This window comes from Notothenia rossii (assembly GCF_949606895.1).
Source record: "Notothenia rossii genome assembly, chromosome: 3".
NCBI lineage: Eukaryota > Metazoa > Chordata > Actinopteri > Perciformes > Nototheniidae > Notothenia > Notothenia rossii.
In genome coordinates this window covers 88,979,419-88,999,233 of record NC_136901.1, presented here as the reverse complement: position 1 = coordinate 88,999,233, position 19,815 = coordinate 88,979,419, and the positions used below count along the sequence as shown (strand labels likewise).

The window sequence follows — 19,815 nt, the reverse complement described above, 5'->3', positions numbered from 1 at the left end:
GTAGGCAGATGTAAAATGTGACTCCTGCGTGTATAGTACCTGCAAAGCCGGATTTGCAGAGGCAGTTGAAGCCGCCTGGGAAGTTCTGGCACAGCGCCCCGTTCTTGCAGGGATTGGAAAGGCATTCGTTGACATCCCTCTCACAGGCCATCCCGGTGAAACCTTCTGGACAGGTGCAGGAGAAACCTCCCACCAGATTGTGGCAGGTGCCGCCATTGTGGCAGGGCGATGGCTGGCACTCGTTTATGTCTGTCTCACACAGAGCTCCTGCGTATCCTGGCCTGCAGCTGCAAGCGTAGGGCTGCAGCGGGTGGTTGGAAACAAGGATCACTGGGACACTTTCTTCTGTCTTCATATCAGGCCCGACACTGAGACGCCTCTTGCAGCTGCCTCCATTCTGGCACGGGTTACGTGTGCATGGATCATGGTCCACCGCATCTATTTGCACCCCGCTCTGTCTATATAAAATGTCTTTGATACTCTGGAAGAATGTGGCCACACCGCTGGGGTTAACATATTGTCCGTGGCCTCGTTTCACAGCTGCCATGAGGAAAGTCTGATTGTTGAGTTCAAATGCTCCATAAAGCAGCACCCCGGTGCCTAGGCCTGCAAGCTGAGAGTTGGCAATACGTAGAAAGCTGAGGTAGTGGTTGGTAAGGAAGCTTTTGACTCCTTGAGAGTTGAGTCGAATTAATATGCTATTGTCCACTGTGGCATTCGTGAAAGCCATGAAGAGGACTCGAGCTGTATTGCTGACTGACCCGTGGACGCCGTCACTGCTACGGACAGTTAATTCAAAAGTTCCATCTGTTGAGCGAGATTTTGAGTTGAGGTTGCACGTTCCAGTCGGGATATTAAACAGACCGGAGGACGGGGGAATAAGGGAGCAGTGGAACCTATCCTGAATGTCAGGGTCTTGAGGTTTGACATCTCCCAAAGATCCACCAGGAAACATGTTCCCGAAGTAGTGGACAAAGATTTCGACAGACCTCGGCTCTGAAGGATTGTCATTCTGATCGTTTATTTTGACGTGAATTGTTCCTGTGGAGGACATCTGAGGCACACCAGAGTCCTTGATCACAACAGAGAGGTAGAAGTCGCTAATCTGCTCCCTGTCAATCTCACGACTGGTGGTTAGCACTCCAGCTGGACTAAGGTTGAAGTAGCTTTTGGCAGAACCAGAACTGAGAAGGCTGTATAGGAAAGGGCCTTGGTTTGGTGCTAGATCTGCGTCTGTCGCTGAAAGCGTCGTAACTTCAACGCCTGCTCTCTGATTTTCCATCACCTCAGCATAAGCAGTTGTCAAAGTTGGACCGTTATCATTGATATCTTCCAGGTTCACAATCACTGTGGTACTTCCAGTTGCAGGGGGGGTGCCAGTATCCACAGCAAGAACTGTTAGATTATACACAGGAGTTTTTTCTCTGTCTAGCTCTGCAGCCACAGACACTTGGCCAGATTTTGGGTTTATCGTGAACACATTTTTATCAAATTCAAGAGCAATGGAGTACGAAAACCTGCTCCAACTTGGGACCGAGTCTGAGTCCTCAGCACTCACGAAGGTTACAAGACCTCCAGGTGAAAGACCTTCGCTGATCTGCACATCATAAAGTTCTTGGGTGAAAACAGGAGGATCGTTGGCATCAAGGATGGTGATGTTCACAAACACCTCGTCAATATCAGCCCCACGGATGCTTCCCGCGTTCTTTGCCAACACCTTCAGTGAAATCTTTTCATCTTTCTCACGGTCTAGACTACCTGTGACATAAATCTGGCCTGTTTTCTTGTTAATGCCAAAGCCTTTCTTTCTGCTCCTCCCAAAAATGAGGTAGTAAACCACTCCATCATCTCCTTGGTCTCGATCACTGGCGAACACTTCTCCGACCACTGTGCCTTTTGGAGCGGCTTCAGAGATTTCAAAGTAGTACTGTTTTGAAACAAAGCGGGGTACGTATTCATTGGCACCCTTAAGTTGAATGTTGACATTGGCGAAGCTGCACCGCTCTTCGTCTGGGACATTGAAAGCTTTCACTGTTAAATGGTAGACCTGCTTAGCCTCGTAATCCAAGAAGCCCTGGGTGGTGATGGTCCCGGTGTTCGGGTCAATAACAAAGAGGTCACTGTCTGATGACTGTATCACATAAGCCATGACTGCATTAGCTCCCGAATCACGGTCTGTGGCATTCAGCTTGACCACAGTGGTGCCACTGGGAACATTCTCCTGAACAATGGGGAAGTACTCCTCAGGATCAAACACAGGGGGGTTATCGTTCACATCAGTGACATGCACTGTAACAGTGACATAGCTTGTTTTTGAGATCCAACCACCGTCAGTGGCTGAAACCCTGAGCTCGTGGTGTTGCTTCTCTTCGAAGTCCAGAGGCTGAGCTAGGGATAAAAGTCCAGTTTTACTATTAAGTGAAAACAGACCCTTGTCGTTGCCTGAAGTAATACTGTACGTGATAAGGCCATTCATTTCTTTGTCTTTGTCTCTGGCAGACAGGGTCCTTATTGCCGATCCCACAACAAGGCTTTCAGATACAGACGCTGAGATTTGGCTTTGTGAGAACTCAGGGGTGTGGTGGTTTTCCTCGGTGACTGCAATGCGTACTGTAGTTCGCGCCGACAAAGGAGGATTCCCTCTGTCACTCGCTGTGATGGCAATGAGGAAAACTTTATTCATATCAGATGTAAGGGAGGAGGCCACAGTAATCCATCCACCTGTTTTATCTAGCTTGAATTTACTAGAGCTGTTTCCTCCTGTTATTAAGTACTCAACAACTGAATTAAGGCCAAAGTCTTTTTCATCATGAGCGACAACCCGAATCAGTCTGGTGCCAACCTTGACACTTTTAGTGACAGGAGTAAAATAGCTGGGTAAATCAAACTCAGGGGGATTATCATTGCTGTCTACAATGTTTACAATCACTGTCGTCTCACTCATCAGAGGTTTCACTGCCCGGTCTGAAGCTGTGACAATGAAGCTGTGGCGATTTATATTTATACTACTGGCACCTGTCGAGTTCTGATATCTTAACTGCTGCTTCACAAATATCTCTCCGGTGCTGGAGTTAATTCTGAAGAACTCTGACTGGGACCGAATGAAATAGAAGATTTTGCCGTTAAAACCTTCGTCCGGATCTGTTGCGGACACCTGTGTGACCAGGGAGCCCACTTCAGTGAGCTCTGGGTGGTCCAGATAGTAAGAGGGACGACTAAATCTGGGGGCATTATCATTAATATCCGTTATAAATACGGTTACATCTGTGCTAACTGTCCAGCCAGAGTCATGGGCTGACACTTTGACAATATAATGATCCGTGTCTTCTCTATTAAGCGGTCTACTTATTGTTATGTCTCCTGTGTTTGGATTTATATTGAATGGAAGACTGCTATCTGTAATTGAATATTTGCTAATGGCATTTGAGCCAGCGTCCTCATCTGTGGTGGTGACTCTGGTGACTGTGTAACCCACCGGGGCATTTTCAGCCACTGTAGCACTGAAAATCTTGGAAAACCGTGGAGCATTGTCATTTACATCCAGGACGTTAATAATCACTTTGACTGCTGAGTTTTTGGATGGCAACCCCCGGTCAGTGGCTTTCACTTTCAAAGCGTACTGAGCCACTTTCTCCCGGTCCAAAGGCCTCGTGGATCGTATTTCACCAGTTGCTCTATTTATGTTGAAACTGTTCTCCTTGTTGCCGTCAATAATGGCGTATTCAAGCTGTCCATTAGGCCCGCTGTCCAGATCAACGGCAGAGACGATTAACACCCTCTGAGGTGAAAGGCTCTCCAGTATCTCAGCATGGAAGGGATCCTTATCAAACACTGGGTGATTGTCATTCACGTCCAGCACTGTTATTTCCACTTTCTCATAAGTGGAATACGGTGGGAAGCCTTGATCTCTGGCTTCAATCCAGAGAACGTACTTCTGAATGTGTTCATAATCTAGCGGATGTCTGATGGACACCTCGCCTGATTGCTGATCAATATGGAAGGCATTGTCCAGGTTTCCACTTGAAATGTAATACGACAAAGGACCACCCCTCATAGATGATCCAGTGACTGTTGTAACAACGTGATTGGTCGCCTGGCTCTCAGGGAACGTAAAGGCATGCTCCTTCAGTTTGATGACGGGGAAGTTTCCTCCGGTAACAAAGCGGACTGTCACGGTGGTCGTGTCCGTTTTGGGGTTAGTTCCTCCGTCTTTTACTCGAACTGTGAGGGTAACTTCGGTGTTTCCAGTTAGCTTTTCAATGGCAGTGATGGCACCTCGGACGGGGTCGATCTTGAACTTCTCAGAGTTTCGTCCAATGAGGGAGTAGTGCAGCTGGGCGTTGGAACTAGAGTCCTCGTCAGTGACAGTAACAGCAAAGACCAGAGACCCTGAAGACACAAAGGACATGTATTTAAAGAAAGCATTTGATGCATAAACATGGACATATTTAAATAATGTATATACTGGGAGAAAGAATCATTGAAAGTGAAAAAAAGGAAAATGTACTTTAATTATAAAACCTCATTTAAATATAATATATATCTAAAAAAGACTGTTGTTGCACTGTTTGAAAAAAAGCTAAATTCCTGTATTTTGCAATAGTCAAAGGACAAATAACGTGATCCTGGTCTGAGAGCACAGTTACAGTATGAACAGGTTCCTTTAAAGACGTGTACTGACCTGCTGCAGTGGAGGCGGGGATGTGGGTGACGTAGGGGTGGTGGTGGAAGCGAGGAGGGTTATCGTTGATGTCGGACACCGTCACAGACACGGTGGCAGAGCTGGACAAGCCCTCAGGCTGCCCTCCATCTGTTGCCACCACCAGCAGCTGGTAATTGGCTCTGTCTTCTCGATCCAACAGGGAGCTGGTGATAATCTGTCCTGTAGCCGGGTTGATGGAGAACTGGCCGTGTCCTCCGGTCAGGCTGTAGCTGTAGGAAAGATAAGGTAGGAAGAAGTTTCAAGATTACGTTGGACTATTTGCGATAACATGAATAAATTCTGACAGTAAATGCTGATAAATGTCCTGAACCTACCAAAACAAGGTGATTAGATTTAACAGATTTCCATTTGATTGCTTTTACTCCTCACTATCATCAGTCCTGTCTAATTCCTTATGTTTAGTGCACATCAATCTTCTCTGTTTTTGCCTATGACATTTTTATTAAAGAGGCAGAGAACTACTTCTAGAAAAATAAAATAAAGAAAAGTCAAGCACCTGCAAATAGTTAAATGTTTTATATGTTCCAAATAATTACATTTTGAATGGACACTAAAAAGTATACAATTCCACATAATGACTATTTCAGCCTTTCCAATTTCCATAATTACTTCTCACTTGCTCTTGAGCTACTTCAATTTCAGTAATATGAGCACATCTTATGTTACAGTGAGGTAATTGTGTTATTACAGGTGTTTCTAATGTTAAAACTGACCGCCAGGTGTTACATACATAAGCCCTTCTCTGGACACAGCTTCTACAAATTGTTTGCTGCACTGCGACTGACTGAATGCTTCAATATTGTTTGAAGTGTCCGTCTATAGAGGGCACTGTTTCAAGCTTCATTAAAAGCACATTTAACAGAAGAGTATGCCCTTTAATGGTCCCCACATTGTACTGGCTTGACATCAGAGCATCTAACTGATTGAGCATCCAGAAACTGATTATATCAAACACAGCCACTGTTTCCTGCTACACTGCTCACAGAGCCACTACAGTTCAGGCAGGTTACACAAATCCAGAATCATTCAGTGGATTTAGCTTTTCTATGAGGAAGATGATATTTACATTTTTAAAAAGTACAAAGTACATGCATGCAGAACACCACATAACATACAAGTCTGAGGGCCACAGTCTTAGGCTTTCAAACTAATATCATGTTTCACCAGAAGGATCCAGACGTAAATGTAAACTGACACATACATGTACACACCAGTGCATATTTTGAAAAGGCTTTTTGAAAAAATCCCCCTCCAGAGATGGGACGACAAATTACAGAAAGACTTGTGAAAACAGACAGGATGGAAAGATTATTTGGACATCGTCAACAATATAAACAGATCTGAACAGACACAAATCCAAGTTTGGGACTTTAATTTGCTATGAGAATCAAAACTAATAACTGAAGGTAAGCAGTTTTGGGCTCCATTAAGGGGCCTCTAACCCCCCAGGACCCCTGATGGGCACAACTCATACTGTCATGGGCAATTAACATCCTCATTACCATGTTTTGGGAAACTGGAGCGCACTGCGGTACCCCCCCCAATATGCACCCAGTGGGGTTACTGAGGAGAGAGGAGGGGCTGGACTCGAGTCAGTGTCCGGCTGAGAGAGACGGGCCAGAAGCTTTTACAAGCCCCCCCGTGGAGGGGGGCTGTGAGTGTGAAAAAGCTGTCGTCCAGCTTGAGAATGGCGGCCCGAACAATGATTCGAGTGATGACTAAAACTATACACTCGCCTAAACTCCTGTCAACAATTGCAGCATCGGCCTGGAATCTCACAAAGCTGGTGATGAGGTAAAATGATTCTCTGAAGGCGAGAGGAAAGCCAAACCCAGCCCTGTGTAGAGCTGAGAGGGTATTCTCCCTCCAGGGAATCAAAGAAGACTACAGCGACTTGATAATGCACAGAATTTCAGGAACTAAATAGATCTCTTCTCGATGTAAAAAAAGAAAATGTTTTATTTGTCTCATGCACACAAAATATTTAATTTCTGTGTTTCCTTAAGGTGTCCCTGGAAAATGAACTAACCAAACTACGGTTTTAAGTTATTTCTATAATGTGTTATTTGGGAATGATTTCTTTTTCTTAATGAAATAACAAGATTAAATGCAATTCTAGTAAAAACATTTCCTCTTGCTTTGTCTATCGAATAAATTGCATAATTTCTTATCTTTATTTTGAAACCCCTTTTCAAAAAGGACTGTAGTCCCTAGATCAGTCAAAACTACTTTTCTGTATAAATTGGATTAAAAGAGCTCGACAGCGCAGAAGAGATCTCAAGGTTCATGAACCCGAATGTCACCAGTTTGAGCTTGGCCCGAAATATGTTTTGGATTTACTTACACATTTCAGTTTTAACTTGACATTGCAACCAGGGAAAAACGAAAACTTTAGATTTCAAAAGATTTTCAGGGGGTCAAAGGGTAAAATAGTATGAAGGAAAATTCTCCAAACTAAAAACATTTCAGCTGTTGGATTTTCAAAAGTAAAGCACAAAAAAAGATCCCCTAAAAAATATAAAAACAGAACATAAGTGTCAGGTTATAAGACATAAGACCAACCTTATAACACCGTTGACGCCCACATCTGCATCGGAGCTGTTGACCAATAGCACATCCGCCCCTGTGGGAGCGTTCTCCATGATGGTGGTGTGGAAGGCGGAGGCGGTGAAAACAGGGACGTTATCGTTCACGTCGTCCACCATAACGGTCACCGTCCCCGTCCCGCTCAGAGACGGATTACCTGGAGACAAACAGAGAAAAGCCAAAGCTGTTAGAGACAACAGCAGTTTGATTTTCTTTCAGTGGAAACGTTAAGGAGAAGAAAACCATCAGGGACAGAAGCAGCTCATTAAACTCCCCACTCAAATGATGGACCTCAACATGGAGAGTTTTCTAACCCACAGAATAAGGGCGTCATTAGGACATTCTGACTTTAGACACATGGGGATTTATTGTACATGGCTTGTCATTTGCAGCTAGATCCACACTGAACCAATTCATACTCCTGTGAGGGTTCAGCCACAATATTCCTGCTGCATTTAATGCAAGCAAATTCCTCTGGCTGCAGTTTTGGGTTTCCATCAGCAGTACTGCCACATCAACACAGCGCAGAACACATCAAAAGGGCTCAATGTCTCTGAAACCAAATCTTTCAGGCGTCCTTCCTGGGGTCTTGGACACTGAAAGATTTAATTTCCACAGCGAGGTATCTATTTTAAGGTGCATGGCACTGAGCGAGTTAGTCTGTGGAATCTGAGAGAAGGAGAAGTGCTATTTACAGCAAAAATCTAACCGTGTTCTCCCAGAGCGGGTGACGAAACGGGGCTCGCTTGCCCCCGGGGCTGGATTTAAATCAATAGCAGATGAAAATGAGCCGCATTGCAGAAACACCTGAACAAAAAAAAAGGATCAGACATCTGCCTCGCCTGAGCTGGGCTTCATAATCCATCCTTAAATAGCCCGCTGCACAAGTTCAGCTTTATTACTGAAAGTCACAGTTTGGGATTTGGGGACATCTTTAAAAGGCTTGAAGTTATTTTAAACTGCTAATGATTTGCATAAGTTGTTTATAGGGAATGAGAGCGCCAGAGGATTGAGAGAAGCTGAGATGTGCAGGCTGAGGGAGGCACTTTTCCCACCTCTAATTTGTAGTTGTTCTCTCCTGCAGCTCTCTTCAGGAATCCATGAGAATGCGTAAACTATAATACACCCAAATCAAAACAAGTACAATCCCGAGCTTGTGTGTCCTGTGCCTGTGTGTACTCAGCTGTGGAAAACATCAGATGCTTGAACTTGCGTACCGTAGGGGCCTGGATTAATAAGAGATAATAAAAAACACTTGGACGACGGCCACCAAAATTCTCTATTAATGCGGAGCAGCGCGAAATCAAAACACAAGGAGTCTGAGAAAAGAGCGTGTTGAGGGTCAGAAGACAAGCCGAAGGGACACTGGCTCTGTTTCTCAGCCAGCACGGATTATCCCATACATTATGAGTTTGACATTTGAGCCAATTCTTCTTGTTTTGGTCAGATGAATTATTCGATGATACTGCTGGTAAAATGACTCCTTTCTGTCGTACTGCACGTCACTAAAAGCTGTGGAGACAAAGGAAGTCCAATGTTATGTTATGCATGGGGTTGTTGTTGTTGTGTTTTACTTGTTGTTTGCTCCTTTTACCCCTCACTACTCTGTCTCTCCGCCTCTGCAGGGCTGGTGTGTGACAGGGGGCGTGGCTGGTATACTCCTGGCTGCAGATGAGGCACACCTGTCCCCACTCAAGTGATCAACCTGTTCTTTAAGAGCCTGGCCCTCACCTCACTTCTCTGCCAGAGAGTGACATGCTGTCCCATGGTCCGGAGTGCCTTTCTGCAGCCTGGAGTCTGTTCTGTTCACTTCACAGTTTTTTGAGTTTTTGTCGGGAACGTTTTCCCTCTGCTTTGTTTTTGGACTTACTGCAGCCAGCCAGCTCCCTGTCGTCAGTACCTGCCTTGGACTACCTTCCTTTATTAAACACATTGAAACTTTATTTTTGTCAGTCTCTGCTTTGGGGTCCAAGTAGTATCCAAACGTCACATCCAATCGAGAAGGCATTGTGACTTATAGTTCAGAGTCTACGTTTTGCATATTAGGTATTTTCAATTATCAGTACATTTACTCAATTACTCTACTTAAATACTATTTTGAGGTACTTAACCAAGGAGTATTTCCACATAACTACATTTTGGAGGCCAATATTATACTTTTTACTTCCCTACATTTATCTGACAGATTAATTTACTATTTAAGTTCACATGATTAATAGAAAAATATATAAATCAAATGATAGATTACAATGTAGTATGATAAAAAGTTTACCTTTAAAAACTGCAAAATTAAAATGATGTAGACATTAATGGGTCTAATCATAATCCAGGGATATAATATACACACACACACACTATTACAAAAATGGACCTTCTGCATAATAGATACTTATAGTTTTGGTACTTTATGTACATTTTGATGCTAACACTTTTGTACTTTAACTTAAGTCGATTGTTAATACAGGACTTTTAGTTGTATCAGAGTAATACACTGCGGTATTACTACTTTCTACTTAAAGGTGACCTATCATGCCAAATGCACTTTTGTACGTCTTTTATATATGTGTCCCCGGTGTTCCAGGGAACTCACCAAGTGTCAGAAAACACAACCCTCTCTATTTTCCTCCATACCCAAATCTCTTAAAAAGGGGCTGCAACGGATCTGATACAGACTGATCCAGATTTGAACACTTCTATGACGTCACAGAAGTGACTCTACGGCTATTGGGCCAACTCCACCAATCAGGAGGAGAGAGCCACGGACATTGCCGTTGGAAAGCTCTGGAGACGCTGTAGTACATATGCCAGGCCTGTAGATGGTGCTGTTCTCACAGAATCAGCCCATGCAAAGACAGTGTTGAATTGAGCGAAATGAGGAATGGCTAAAATGCATGATCTGTTTGGTATTTTGAAAAATAAAATGTATAAATATGCCTTATATAGGTATGGTCCTACACTATATTATTCAAATATAGCATGATAGGTCCACTTTAAGTAAAGGATCTGAGTACTTCTTCCACCTCAGCATTTCACTCATAATACATTTGTACTTTTTCTAAAGTAAAATTGCAAATTCAGGATGTTTACTTGTAATTTTAAGAACATAGTCATTTAACTTTACTTAGTGCTAACTTAGAGTGATTTGTCTACCTCTGGGTATTTCAGCAAAGCTAACGTCATAGCTCTATGGATGGAAACGGCTAATCCAACATTTAGCTTCAGACTAAAATGACTCACTATTAAATGGAATGCTGTAAACTTTAGAACAAATATCCATCTCCCCAGAGGATGAATCCTATTATTTGGTGATGCTTAGACTTGTGTCCAAAACTAAAGTACATGTTTTGGTTTGTAGCAAATAAAATACTGAGGAATATCGACATACATTACATGTCATTTGTTAACAAACATTCAATACTGTGGACAATCCCCACAGGAGCATTTTAGGGTGAAGTGTCTCAGGGACACAACGACATGCTGACTGCAGTGGGACTTGAACTTGCTACCCCCTGATTTGAAGTCCAGCACACTACCCACTGAGCCACAGCCTCCAAATAGAGACGAATAGTGTCCTTGGGAAATAATTGAAATTCCCTTTGAGCTCTGCGGCTGCTGGTAAATTGCTGACACTAAACTGTGACCTCCCTGTGGGCAGAGAAGAGCTTTTCCTTAAGAACACCAACAAATGTGAACATTGTTGTGGGGTTTGGAGACCACCGCAGCTTCTTTCGGGAGGGCAGGGGATTCCTCGCAAAATGAGATTTGAGATGGTTTACTGTAACATCACTTCACTGCCCGGCTTTGAGATAATAAACAGACATCCGACCTAAGGCTCGTTATGGATGCAGGTTTCCTGGTCAGAACAGAAGTGACCAACATGCGCGTTTAGAATAAGCAGAGCTGGAGAAAAATAAATGACACAAACAGAAGTAACAGTAAACAATTTCTATCCCGAAAGAGGCCCGGAAACCCTAACACTAATCATTTCTGAATCGTTACCAAAATGAGTCATGTCCTCTGCAGTTCAGTCTTTCAGTTTGTAAGAATTATGACCAAATATAGGCAGTGTTGAATTTTGAGGTGCTTATGCATTTCCACCTTTACAAATATTTGCGATGAAGAGAATCCTGCTTATAAATAAAAGACTGCAGAATCATCGGCAGTTTATACAGAAGACGGCTGACGAAGAGGTTGGTGTCAAATGCAAAGAACTAACGGCCGAGGAAACACAATCCAAGTGGAAAATGTAAATTGTGGTATGCAATTGAGGTAGCATGGAGTCCATACTGCATAAACACGGAGCTGTTATGTAATCAAGGCACCACAACATGGAGCTGAGTGCCCAAACACACAGTCAGCAGGATTACTTAATCAACAGCGTACTCCATGCCGCTGTCTAATCCTCCCGCGCCTGCGGTGTCACACGTTCGCCGTGATTGGATCGACCCGAGTCATGATTCAGCAGGTTGTCATGGCAACAGATTAAAGCAGATCCTCTTCACTGGATCCTCTTAATTGAAGAGCAATCCAAGGTGCAAGATGTCTGTATCTCTTTAAGTCCACCGTTGCGGGGACGTTTCTGAGAGGCAAAGTGTGTTTGACAGTCAGTGACTCACTAAGACTGTTGTTGATCAAAGATGTTCGAGTTAAGCTGATGGTTTGTAAGTGGCTCAGGGAGCGAAATGGATTTACAAAAACCATTAGCTCCAAACGAGAGACTGAAGAAACACATTTGTTTTTGAACACCAAGCCAACTGCTACGGCATATTTCTCTAAACTTAAAGGTCCTTTAATGCTTTTTTGAGTTTTCCCTTTCCTATAGGTTGTTGTGCATGTAAGTGGTCAGCAAAGGCTAAAATCCCAAAGACCCCTCCAGGGAGTTTCTCTCCCACGCACTCAAGGATGAACTGATTAGAGTTATTAAAGGTCACTGCCCCCCTGCCCCCCTGCCCCCCTGCCTGAAACGCCTCCATTGGACTCCTTTGTTTACTTCTGGAACATAGTGACATCAATATGTAATACTGGCGCTTCTATTGGATAGCAATCCAACACATTGTAACTGATAGGCTAAGGGGCGGGACATCTCTAAGTGGTTGACCAATCACAACAGAGCTGGCCAGCTAACCAATCAGAGCAGACTGGGCTCTGGTTTCAGACAGAGGGTGAACAGAGGTGCTGCAGCACAGGCAGTATGAGAAAAATAAAGAGCTTTTTGAACATTAAAGCATGGAGACATGTCCCAGGAGAGACACTACATGTATGAACCTGAGAATGATTGCCTCCTGTTATACAGACTGTGTGGTTGTTGCATTTCAATAGCATTGTTTCCTCACTAAGAGCGGAAGCAGGCCAAGCTAGGTTATTTCAGTGTGTGTGTGTGTGTGTGTGTGTGTGTGTGTGTGTGTGTGTGTGTGTGTGTGTGTGTGTGTGTGTGTGTGTGTGTGTGTGTGTGTGTGTGTGTGTGTGTGTGTGTGTGTGTGTGTGTGTGTGTGTGTGTGTGTGTGTGTGTGTGTGTGTGTGTGTGTTTATGCTGAGTACACTGCCCTCCTTCCAGGCGTTTCACTTTTTGCACAGGATGTGATGTCACAACCTGTTTACTGCCTTGGAAGAATGAACAACCTGCTCCACCGCCGCCACCACTTGCTTGACCTTTGACCTGCATTAGGTCTGTCACCGAGCGCATCAGGGACTCCGAGGCACAGGACCCAGTCACCCCAGCTAATCCTTAGTAAGCATAGAGCAAAACACCACCAACCCCCCTTTTAGTGAAGACCTCGATTGCGTTCAAAAGCCCCCTGACGCTCCTCTCTCTGACCCTGAACCTGCGCTGACCCCGGAGGCGTCGTCAGGCGTTCGTTCAAACTGGGGTTATTTTCTGTGTCTTTCTTTAGTATCTCACTCCGAACAGCATCATGTGCAGCCTCAGGACGTGCCTTCTCAGCCTCCCGGGGCTCACTGATATCACATAACCCCTGGCAGCTGTTTCCCCCAAAACCTGCTGTCCAAAGTGTAAATAGTTCAGATCGATCATGTTACATCGCGTGGGCTGACGGATTTAGTCATCAAGGGAACACTATATCTTGGAAGGTATGCAAATGTATGTAAATGACAGTTGTTTCAAATACTTATGGAAAGGGCGAGACATTCTTAAGAATCATAAGACGGCGGCTGCTTAATAACCGGGTCAACATCGCAGCTGAGTATGCCCACTGTTTCCGATTCTTACATTTTTTACCAAATACCGAAATAGTAAGAGAAGAAAACCCAGAATAGTTTTTGTTATGTAGGAAATAACTTCTATCCCCTTATTCTTTTCTGAAGAGGGAGTGACTCAATAGGGGAGGAATGCTCTCCAAGAGGGCTGAGAAATGCCAGCATCTTTTCCAAACAGTCTTACTGGAATCTGGCAAAGCCCCTGCAGCGGTGTCAGGGTCGATGATTCGGTCTCCTGTTGCTTCGTGGCACAAGAAGAGGAACAGGGGTTCAGGGGCATCGGTGGTGGATATGGCGAGGAAATATTCTTAATCTGGCCCAACACTATATGACAAATGATTTCATTTTGCCATGGAAAAAGAGCTGGTGGAAATCTGCAGCGGGAAGTCAGCTGCCAACCAATGGCTGCCAACCACTGTGGTCAAAAAATGAATTTTTCCATTGGCAAATCCTGTCCCCTGAATTCTTTGTCTTATTTCAATACAAATGGAGCTAGTTATATTTTCTGACGTGTTAAAGAGGACATTTTGAGCTCATCTTAAGGTTCATATGTGTAGCCTTCTGTGTGTCTCTACTCTGATATGTTTACATGCTATAATGGTCATACAGTGCTTTATTTTTCCAAGTCCAATAGAGGCGTTTGAGGTGGTGTGTGGGAGAAACTCGTTCTGGCATGAACTTCTTCGGGGGATTTTAGCCTTTGCAGACCATTTACATGCACGGAAACCTATATAACACACTACAGGAAAGGACAAAACACAAGAAGCAGGGCAGGTGCAGCACGAAGGAGGAAATCAAATAAATGCAAATACATGTTAATTCAAAACTACACAGTTCATTAAAGAGATCTCTGAATGAGATTAAAACAAGATATCCAGGTCACTGCTTGTGCATGATTGACAGTAGAAACCATTAGAAACTTGTTTGCATTCTAACTACCATTATGTTAAACACCTTTAATTTGTAAATCACATGTCGGCCAAAACAGATAAGGCAATGAAGGCAATACCTCTCGTCTGTGTCAAGATTGTGCCATGAGCATAATCTTATTTCAGGGGTTAATCTTGGGTTACTTATGAAAGCAAACCGCCATGACCCGACACTGCTCTGCTGGTGATTACACACTCACACCATCGGTAATTACCTCACGCCAAGAATGTATCAATGTCATCGCTTTAACATCAAGACCAACTATGTTCTTTTAGAAATGTTGCTTTGACTAGAACATTAAGCAAATACCACCCGGCGCTTACTCTCATGTGTGTATATTCAATCCAAATGATCTGGGTTATTATTGCACATGAGAAAATGGGGTTTAGATCCAAAGAAGCATGCTCCCTCAATCAGTAAAGAAAATGTTTCCGTGAGTTGGCTTTGCCCTAGAGAGCTGTGATGCAGTCACTGAGCTCTGAAGTGGTGTGGATACCATAAAGGATAAGTCCTGATGATAACCCTGTCTCCAACACTGGGGACAGTGATGGAAACACATCACACTGATGGTATTCAGATAACACTTTATTTCTAATCCTTTGAGCAGCCATTACACTACGGCACATGTGTCAAATCAGGCCCGTGGTGGATTTCATTTCGGCCCGCAGGATAATTTCTGATTACGATTAGATCTGGCCCGCCGGTATATTGCACGCACACCTTCACTCCATCCTGAGGGTCTCCTCCACTCAGAGCCTGAGCCCAAACATTGATGACCTCGCACCCAAGATGAGATGCCAAGTATCTGAACTAGCATCACAGAGCAGCAACCTGAGTTTAATGGATGTTTCCTTCTGCACTTTCTCTCTCACGACAACAGGGCATGTTTGGTTTGTTCTTTGAGGGAAATATTTTTGTTGAAGCTGTTGTTGGCCTGTGGGAAAATGTAATCATAAGAAATGACTCTGGAGAAGCTGCAGATAGAGCCATAAGAAATGAATGCAACTGATTATTTAATGTTTAATGTTGTTTTTATAGGCAATAATTTAAGCTTTGTTAGTTCCAGGTTTAATATGTGCAATAAGTTCATTTCAATAACTTTTGCAATAAACATTGAACCAATCCGGTACTCGACTAGCACCCATTTTTTTATTTTGGCCCACTGTGTATTTGAGTTTGACACCCCTGCACTACGGGACAAAGTAAAAAAAGACGCTGGCGTCAGTGCACCTCGTCTTCACACAAAGCGACTGAATCTGTCGGGGAGCTCAAAGCGCTGCAGCCACATGAGGATTCCTCCCCGCTTTAATTGAATCTTGAAATACCATTACAATTTAATCAAATGCAGCACATTCCCCTCAGATCTGGGAATGACACAGTTGGGACAGTGACAAGCAAAACACAGCCCTCTGTTTGATATTTCAGCATAATCCCAAAGAACTCAAAGTGCTTGTTAAACCGGCGGTGGGAATGACATTTAATTTGTGTGTGCTTATATTTCACTGCTGAATCTGAGCTCAGATCTAAGAGGATTGTTTCGGCGAGGATCACGTTTGGAGAAAATAGGAGAACCCAGAATAACCCCAGAAGAACTCGCGTCCAAAATAACAAGCTTTCAGGACCCGGAGACTAAACTAGACCATCTGACCATCTGTTGGCTCCTAAAGACCCACAGACAGTTTTCCCTATAAGCCTCTCAACCCAGAAAGTATTGTCTAGCATAAACATATGGCAGGGTCTAAGCACCTTATTAGTGTACATTACCACCGAACAAATCACATTAACCTCCAAGAAGGTGGCGTGGCCATACTTTCTGAACCGGAGGGGGTAGAAATACATGTGTTAATGACGATTAAGTGATCGGTTTTTTGACCGCCACAGCTGTTACGAGGACGCTCACCGCTGAGAGAGCCTCGCGGGGGGCTGATCTGAAGGAAACAGCAGCACCCACCTCCTGGGAAAGGCTGCGAGTTGCCCTGAGTTGCTCAGTCTAAGCCGCGCTAAGTAGCAGGTTTGAGTGTCTCTGCTGGCACAAGAGATAATCTCTTCCTATATATGATTGACTGATGTTTTATCAAAAAATCAGACAAACAAGGTCTAAAGCTGGGATGTCCAAACAACCGGATTCATTAAAGTGGGAAGTCCAGGACAGGTTGACTTAAGGAAGACGGATGAATGTGTAAATGTATGAGACAGCCCATCTCGGCTGAAGCTTAAGGCTAAACGGTTAATTACGGTTTATGGACTGCGGCTAGATTGTGCTCTTAAGGGACAGCGTAAATAAAACACATCATTACTCAGGGGAGAGAGAATTGGCCGCTATCAAGGCAAAATTGACATTTTTCTGCCTCTGAGAACCTGTTGCTTTGCAACAAAGCTTCTTTTAATGCGACCCCGTCCAGCACCCATGAATAGCCTCGGTGGAGCTGTGTGCAGGGTGTGAGCTGTCCCAATGCTCAGTTTGCCAAACATAACAGAGTAAACAGAGGTTTTCTCACACTTAACAAGCAAGGGAGTGAAAGGGATATCTGAGTAGAACACTCAAAGCAGCCACTCGGTTTTAGAGGGAGAGAATATTTCTAATAATACGCCAATCTCAGAGGCATTCGTCAAATTAAACCTAATGTTACACAGCTCGCCTGTTATTTATGGAGTGCTACGTCTGACTGCTTTTGCATAATTTCTTCCCCATATGTTACGGATAGGGGTTTGGCGGTTTGTATGCAGGCAAAGAAAGCATATCGGTAGACAAGAAGTGCTGCCATTTCTCATATTTTAGGGCCTGTGGTGACATTTTATGAAGTGAGTTGCCTTTTGTTTTTTGTTTTATTACAATGGTGCTTTTATTTGCTCTGTTGTTGAATATTTGGAAATCCCGATTTAGCAGTGCATCAGTGGAACATTCTCTGACTGCTTTCCATTTTACGGTGACACGGCTACACCAGCAGATCATAACCAGTGTGGGGAACATATACTGGCAGTAGAACTCCTCATAATACAACTCTATAATGTTCATACGTGGCCTACATAAAAACTGAAATATGACTTTGGAAAAAAGGGCAAAAAATGAAAGCATGCAAACGTATTCACACACACATCCAACGCTGCAATGTGTTTCAAAAGGAAAGCAAGCCATGAACGGCAACAACGAGATTTAATAAAATGAGCTTTGAGAGAACTTGGTGTGCTAACCTCACAAAAACACAGCAAATAAACATCATTAAAAAGTGCATTCTGCCAGGCTAATCATCCAACCGAAACCCCTTTAAAAAATAAACTCACCAAAGCTGTTAACACAAACACTCCGATCGACTTATTGTGGAAGTTTACCAGCGAGTGGAAAACAGGCGATAGGAAAAACTCACATTGAAAAAGCCACACCACATTGTGAGAGCTAATCCACAATTTAACTGCTCCGTAAAAGTTCATTTGAGGAACCTGATATTTTATTTGGCTATGTCTTGTATTGCCACAAGACTGCAGACTGAGTGAAGCCTTCATAAATTAACCATATTAAAAAGGGCCCAATTCTGCTCATTTTCAGGTTCATATTTGTATTGCTTCCTCTACTGTGACATGTCTTCATGCTTTAATGTTATTATTTGCGAAAGAGAAACTCACTCTGGAGGGAACGTTGGAATTTTCGCCTTTGCAGACCATTGACATGCACAACAACCTATTTTGCACACTACAGGAAAAGGGAAAACCCGAAAAAGCAGAATAGGGCCGCTTTAAGGCCCAGGTTAAGTTTTCTTTGTTGTTCTTGTTCAACACTTGATGACAGGAGATTGACAGATCATTATTCAAAGAATGAAGTCAATGAGAAAAAAACTCAAGAAGACTGAAGGGTTTCTACACCAGATGCATGGGAGCCATTTAACAGCATAAAAGATCCTGTTTTGGGGTAGGAATGGTCATTAAAATTCTTTATCTGCTAAGCGGTCGTTTAGCCCCCCCAAAACTGCCCCTCACCCAGCAGCTAAAAGGCCATATACAAACAGCGTGGCAGTATGGGGCGATGTGCTGGAGGGATGTGAAAGACATGGGATTTCTATGAGGCCACGTCCGCCATAATAGACATAGGCCAAGGGATTTAGTGTGCCTTCCCTTTAATAAATGTGACCAAACATCGTGCATGTCAATGCAGCCCGAGGACGCTCTCACCACCACACACAGGCGCTGAGGCAACAGACAGAAAACACAAATACAAATGGGTGTAGTGACATGAAAAGCAGGGAATACAAGCATTACTGTGAAGACACAAACACAAGTTCTCTTAAAGGGGCCCTATTATGCTTTTTGGGGGTTTCCCTTTCCGGTAGTGTGTTAAATAGGTTTTTGATAAAGTGACCCAAAAATCTCTTTCCACTAAAGTTCCCTTTTCCTTTCCAAGACTGTTCCATTTTAGAAATCTAATACAAAAGCGTCTGGCAACTTTATTTACTTATTGTGAAATCAGTCAAGTGAACCAAGTGACTCCATATGGTGGAAATTCATTAAAAGTATTAAAAATGAAAAGAAGATAATTGTTTAGAGAATGAAAAGAATGCTTTCTAATTTCTTTCTGGGACTCATAAATGCTAATCGGTTGTAAAAACACACTTTAGAAGCTGCCAGATACATAAAAAACATATTTCCTTCAACCTCAGATGCCCGTTTAAATCAATTCAGCAAACACAAAGTATGTTACTGTGTGGCTCCGAATGCAAATCGTATTGTTTCACATTCTTCCCCAGGGGCGGAACTAGCAATGCTAAACAGTGGCTTACTAATCTGATCTTCCTGCAGCTGATCCCAGATGTTGGCCCGGCGTTAGGGTCCACCTCGGACCCCGCAGCCCCCCGATGTTTCCCCGCTATCTAGCACAACTTGTAACTCAGAAACGCTGCAAAGAACTTTCCATAAACAAGGGGAGAGAGAGGGAGAAAAACAGAATATCCTCTCAACAAGAGGCCTTGTAAAACACCTTTAAGCAGCTTGTGTGGATGCCACATTTTGGGGCTGTGCACAGATTTTCAAATAATGGTAAACGTTTGCCAAATTTGTCTGCTTTACTGAGCCAGAACCTATTATGGGAACCAGCACGCGGTGAGCTCTTTTGTTTCCATCCTTTTCACGACAGATTTCGGTCGGCACAGCAGGCGGAGAAGCTCTGCTCAATGACTTTACCTTCAATGAGATGACTGGAAGCGTCCCAGGAGGATGGCGCACTGTTAGCACGATACCCAGGCACATAGCTCTGGGTACGTGGACGTCTATGATTCATTCACAGAACAGGTTTTAAAGAAATGCTGCAAACTGATCGTAAATCTTGTTGCTCTTGGGTAAAACACAAAATTATCTCTTCTGCTCGTGATGAAGTG

At 43.6% G+C, this 19,815-nt stretch overlaps 1 protein-coding gene across 2 annotated transcripts in view; it reads right to left on the bottom strand.

Annotated features, from left to right (window-relative positions):
- fat4 (FAT atypical cadherin 4) overlaps positions 1–19,815 on the bottom strand; it is a 110,544-nt gene that overhangs the window by 21,405 nt on the left and 69,324 nt on the right. For both annotated transcript variants that reach the window (XM_079671913.1, XM_079671912.1), the window contains exons 7-9: positions 7,286–7,466; positions 4,682–4,932; positions 40–4,389 (exon numbers count right to left, since the gene is read on the bottom strand). In XM_079671913.1, the coding sequence (XP_079528039.1) occupies positions 40–4,389; positions 4,682–4,932; positions 7,286–7,466 (4,782 nt within the window). The remainder of the gene's footprint in view (positions 1–39; positions 4,390–4,681; positions 4,933–7,285; positions 7,467–19,815) is intronic.